Here is a 6508-nt window from a genome sequence, read left to right as displayed (position 1 = left end):
AATCTCCTTCCTTTGCACTCAAAAAAGCAATGTCCAAGAACCCATAACCAGCGTAAGTGTACATGTATATGCTCAAGAATTCCACACAGAAGGCGACTTTGTCCAAGTAATGAGCTATGTAATGAGATTTATGACCTGATAGTTCGAGATCACCGCTTTGAGGATCCAGCGTTAAAAAGCACAAGCATGGACCAATGGAGAAGCGATCCCTGGAGTATAGCAGCTTGTTACACGAGTAATACAGAGTTTATCAATACGTCACAGTACAGACGGAAACAATCATCAAAAGAACTAGATTGTGCAGAGTAGCTTAGTCTGTTTGTCAACAACAAAGCGTACCTACCAAACACAAATTATGGCGTTTTTGATATGGTAAAAATTATTTCAATTTTCATTTGAGTTTCCTTCTTACTATTTAAAATGCAGATTATAACTAAACACATTCAAATGTTTGTTGAATGCTAATTCAATTTACATTAAAATGATAATTGGTAACGTACTGGTACATATAGATCAGGAAAATACCATGTTTCACACCACAATTGTTGATATTTTTTCTTAAAAAAACACTGAATGCTTTGTAAATCAAACTAAATGGTATAAACCTGATGCGATGTTCATTTTTCTAAGTTAATACATTATTGCCTTGTTTTTAAGGCCAGGAGACACAGAAACGAGTTGCTGCATAATGTAAACTTCGAGATATCCGAAGACAAGTTGTGTGAATACTTAAGTGATTTTAGAGATGTTTTAGAGGTCAAAAATAATTCAAATGAAAGATGTTTTACACACTTTGAAGTTGAACAATCATTGAAAGCTTTCAACGATGTAAGTGTTTCTCTGTGAAATACATTTGTTTTCAACTGCAAACACAATTTTCAAGCCTAAACTTAAACTCCTATTTAGTATATAAATCTTACTTTTTCACTCTGAAATTTGATATTTTTGCATTGTTTCTTTATTTAGATTTAAGATATAAAGAAAATCATTAATATTATTTCTTCTTTAATTCTACATAGAGTATCAATTTAATATTTCAAGGAAGATCACTGATGCCAGCACTATTAAGTGTTGAGAATTAAGTACCGCTCAAGCCGGTGCTAGGGGGCGTGAGTGATGTTGCACGTATTAATAATCCCTCGTGTACAGACTCCATCAAACCGAGTCTGCAATTCTCTTGTAATTTTGTTGTGAATGCTTCCGAGGGATGACAGATTTCATACTTCACAACAGCAGGTGTGAATTAAGTGCTGTGTAGCAGCTGTAACAGTTGCCCCGTACTTCACTTCGGTGTTGTTATATTTTTCTGGTTCTTCGGGATTACTGATGCCAGCACTATTTAGTGTTGAGAATTGATCACCGCTCAAGTCGGTGCTAGGGGGCGTGAGGGATGTTGCACTTATTTATTATCCCTCGTGTACAGACTCAATCTCTTGTAATTTTTTTTGTGATTAATGCTTCCGAGGGATCATTTTGTTTCCAGGTTTTGGTATTCCTTGATTTTTATATTTCAATATGCCATGTACACAAACATCAATATTCGAATCAAAATGAAAGAAAAAGGACAAACTCTTTTGACCGGAGGCCGTCTCTTGTTTTCGGTTGGACTTTCTGTAAAATTTACAGGGAAGAACTGAATACATGTAAAAATACAATCTAAAATCTCGAAATCTGATTTGCCATTATAAATACATTTTCAGCAACGCATAGCAAAAATCGAAAATTGCAAATTTTCTCTAAGTCAAGAGCAATAACTCATATGATAAAACATATAAGTTCACAAGCGAAACCCCAGGTACACAACTTCACAAGTGAGCAATATTCCTGTTAGGTTTCATGTCCTAAAGTCAAATACGTTTTGAGTTACGTGCGACACAAGTTGTAAATTTCAATTTTTTACTAAGTCAATGGCAATAGCTTTGAAAATGCTAAAGAAAACCACACGAAAATACCCAGGTGCACAACTACACATACAAAACTAAAAGAAAAATCCACTCAAGCACTCAAGAAACAAATAACACAATATAATGAAACTGTTTTCACAAAGTCAATGCAATTTCTCTTCAAATACTGGATAAATCTACACGCGAAACCAAAGGTGCACAACTACACATGCTGACCAACATTCCTGTTAAATTTCATGACTAGGTTAAATACATTTTGAGCGACGCACGAAAACATTTGAAAATTGTAAATTTTCATTTAATCAAGGGCAATAACTCTGGCAAAACATATAAATTGACAAGTGAAACCGCAGGTACGCAGCCCATATGCTGATCAACATTCCTGTATAGTTTCATGACCCTATGTCAAATACTTTTTGAACTACGTGTGACGCAAGTTGAAAATTGCAAATTTTTACTAAGTAAAGGACATAAAATCTAACAAAACAGTTAAAATCCACAAGCGACACCCCAGGTGCACAACTTCACATGCTGAACAATATTCCTGTAAGGTTTCATGATCTTAGGTCAAATACCTTTTGAGTCACGTGCGACACAAGTTGAAAATTGCACATTTTTACTAAGTCAAGGCCAATAACTCTAAAAATAATAAATACATTCAAACGAAAATACCTAGGTGTACAACTATACATACTGATCAACATTCCTGTAAAGTTTCATGACTCTAGGTCAAATAATTTTTTGAGGTACGTGTGACACAAAATGAGAACGTACGTACGGACGGACAAGGGTAAATCTAAATACGCGTTTAATATTTAATTGATCTTAAGCAATTCTGGAACGGACTATCTACATTCATAAGTTCTTTTACCACCAAGTTAAATTCTGTTTAATCATGCCTTCTCTGTACATTTTAAGTTCTATATTACCATGCATCCTGCTACATATTATTTTACGCTGTTTTACTGAATTAAAGTTATAAATTTTTAATTTTAATTATTTATCAAACAACCACAATAATTATACGTCCATGATTCTGTTTACAAAGCGCAACATTTTGATTTTAGTTTTTCAGAAATTTAAAGTTAAATAATAGGCTCATAATCATTAGCCTTATATATAATTCTATTCTCATGTTTCATTAGATCTGGGACAGAGTGGCACATATTCTGTCCCATCAAAGATTACATACGATATGGAAGTAAACCAGTTTTAGTTCGGCCGAGTATCTTTTTAAAAGACTATTTTTGTTTAATTTTATTATTTTGTAATGTCATCTGTCAACAATTGTTATAAAAAACAAATCATTCTGTTCAAAAACGTAAATTTGGCTTGTAGGTTCCTAACTTATAAAGGCTTACATAGTAAACATGTCTTGGAAAATTTGAAAATCACCTGTGATCCTCTAAAAACATTGATAAAATCATGCCTCTTTGGTAAAATATTGATGCATTTTGAATATCGTATACATGTAGATACATCTTTTTTACTCAAAAACAGTTATATATTCATGTTGATTCATCAGGTCTGTATTAATACTTAAATGTACTGAAATTCCAGTAAAGTTATACATATGTTATACGACATCATGTATTCAATTCAATGCAATACAATTCTTTATTATAATGATTCAGGCCACCAGCCCATACATCACAATAAACATAAAACATATTTATATATTATAATGCATAATCACAAAAAAGGGAAACAGTAATTAACTTAACAAGCATGACCTATACATCACGATCAACACAAAACATATTTACATATTATAACACAAATCACAAATACGGTGAAAATCTAAAGTAATCAACATATTAACATATATAAACAAGTATATAAGTAGTTTTATAAATACGAAACTATAAAGAGTGACTATTTAATTTGCCTGTTCCTGCATCTTGAAGAAACGAAAAACAAGAAAAAACAGGAACAAGGTTGTATTATTTCAAATATGCCCTTAAATAAGGGAGATTACCTTCAAGTATTAAATCTAGATAATCTAGATTGTTGCTATAATCAATTGACATATAAAATTAATCAACATGTTAACACTGCAATAATGATGACCTCAGCTTTAGAGCATAATAAATAAACATAGCTAAACATTTTATTGTCTGTTCTTTTCTGGATGACATTAACACATGAAATTTGTTCAAAGTTGGATTATTATAATATTTTTTGTTAATATAATTTTCTCTTAGATGACTATAAGTTGAACAAACTAAAATAAAATGAAATTCATTTTCAATCTGGTCTTCACAAAAGAAACAAAATCTTTGATTTCTATCAATACCTACGTGTCTCCCTTTTTCAATCATTAAAGGGTGTGACGATGACCGAAGACTTACTAAAGCATTCCTAAATTTCTTGATGTCAACAATATCAAGGTAATTTTCATACTCAAACACTGATTTATAATTAATATAAGAAGTAAGTTTAGCATTTGAATGACATTCAGCAGACCAATCTTGTAGTGTCAGGAGAAATGTCTGCCTTGATGTTATTTAATCTAAGGAAAGATTCAGTAATAAATACTGGAACCAATTTCCAAGATATGGGGGCTGGGCAGCACCGCCTGACATAAAAGTGAAATATTCTCAGTTGGAAAACTAGCATGTAATTGTTTAGTTAACACTATCTTTTTTTAGGTATTTTTATCCTTTTCTATCTCAAATCAATATATACATGTAAACAACAAACTCTGATTATTATTTACACCCAAAACAAAGAACTCTGATCATTATTTACACCCAAAACAAACACACATCATTTATCAGCCACTTATATGAAATATCTTTTCACGTATACGTCTTTTATACGAAACAAGACACCTGGCGAGCCCAAGCTCTAAACAACTTATGATCAAACAACACTAAAATTACCACACAATGAAAAACACAAAAAAATGAATATTTTTACAACTCTAAGATACGGTATAAACCACAAACATTCATAAAACAATATTAACTTCACACAATCTAATCAGCATCAGAAAACAATTAAACTAAAGCACCCAATATTTACATATATCCTCAAAACAAAGCAGCAACTAATAAAATCTTGACCAAACAAACATTCAACCAATGTCAATAAATTATATCGTCACAAACAGATATAATTCAACAACCAAAAGCAACTAATTACAACCAATAAACCCTGATCAATTAAGATCACCACAATTATATTCAACCACTTCAACAAACCAACAAAACTCCCTACTAAACAACAAAAATTATCTTCTCAATAAAAAAATAACCCGCTACACATACAGCGTGTCTGTCCTAACTGATGTAAAATCTCTCTCTAAACGCGCATATTTGCTAGCATAAACGATCTGACATTTAAACATGTAGATAAATTTTACACTCCCAGCAACAGGTTTATAAATGAAACTGTACATTGAAATGCGATACACTTCAGTGTATCGCTGACTCGTTGTAAAAAAACAAACTATGTACAGTAAAACTGTATGATTATTCTTACATGTAGATACTGATCTTTAAGCCTTAAATCGAGCTGTTTTAAAAATAAATTTATATTTGAAACATGCTGCTGTTCCCAAATATAACCAAAACTATTTCTCTATAAAAACAATTTAACATTGGAAGCCCAATTTCTATATCCAATACTGTCATAATACAACAACATATGGTAACATTTTTTGACATATCTATAATCTTGCATAGAAAGAACTCTTAGCATTTTTAGGAAATAATATGTGAAAACCAGTTTTATAATGTGTTTTGTTTTTGTAGGATCGCTCAATAGCAGTATGGGACATGCAATCTCCAACAGAAATCAATCTGAGACGTGTGTTGGTTGGCCATGATGCAGCAGTGAATGTTGTAGATTTTGATCATAAATATATCGTATCTGCATCAGGTGATCGGACTATCAAGGTGGGAGCTTCTAAATCAATGATAGTTTTGATAATAATGTGTTTGTCCATATAAAATTGAGAGACTCTTGATATCTATTTTTACACTGTTGTTAATTTTCTGTTCTAAGGAGATTATATATTCTGTTGTATTTGTCTTGAATGGAAGGAATGTACGTTTAGCCTTAATTTAAATAATGATATTTAATGGGACCAATTATGGCGTTTGGGGTGAGGGTACTTTCGATCATGAATTCCAGAAACTTGCAAATTCAAACGTTAATTTATTTAGTTACACTTGTTATAATTGATTATATTGTTTATATGTTAAGATATCTTTACACTGTATCTTTCTTGTTCAGGTATGGAGCACATCATCGTATGAGTTTGTACGGACATTGAATGGTCACACACGTGGAATAGCTTGTTTACAATATAGAGACAGATTAGTTGTGAGCGGTAGTTCGGATAAAACAATAAGATTGTGGGATATTGAGTGTGGCTCATGTTTACGTGTCCTTGAAGGGCATGAAAAGTTGGTGAGATGTATACGTTTTGATAATAGGAGAATTGTAAGCGGGGCATATGATCGGTAAGTTATGCATAATTATACGTTTTATATTTTTTCATAGGGAAAATGGATATGGGAAATTACCATGAACATTAACTTAACCATTTGTAAATAACAGAATATTGATAATGCTGTTGAAGTAAAAAGTGTTTT

The 6508-nt window shown here is 31.9% G+C and overlaps 1 protein-coding gene across 1 annotated transcript; it reads left to right on the top strand.

Moving 5' to 3' along the window:
- Window positions 1–3099: 3099 nt before the first annotated feature.
- On the top strand, window positions 3100–6376 carry LOC132724973 (F-box and WD repeat domain-containing 11-B-like; the record flags this gene model as incomplete). Its single annotated transcript, XM_060709959.1, has 3 exons — window positions 3100–3105; window positions 5663–5806; window positions 6147–6376. Coding segments are annotated over exons 1-3 (380 nt in total), but the record flags the coding sequence as incomplete, so codon positions are not given.
- Between the last annotated feature and the right edge of the window lie 132 nt (window positions 6377–6508).

This window comes from Ruditapes philippinarum, unplaced genomic scaffold (genome assembly GCF_026571515.1).
Source record: "Ruditapes philippinarum isolate M1 unplaced genomic scaffold, ASM2657151v2 ctg8933_1_1_1_1, whole genome shotgun sequence".
Taxonomy (NCBI): domain Eukaryota; kingdom Metazoa; phylum Mollusca; class Bivalvia; order Venerida; family Veneridae; genus Ruditapes; species Ruditapes philippinarum.
This window is presented reverse-complemented; position numbering and strand designations above follow the sequence as displayed.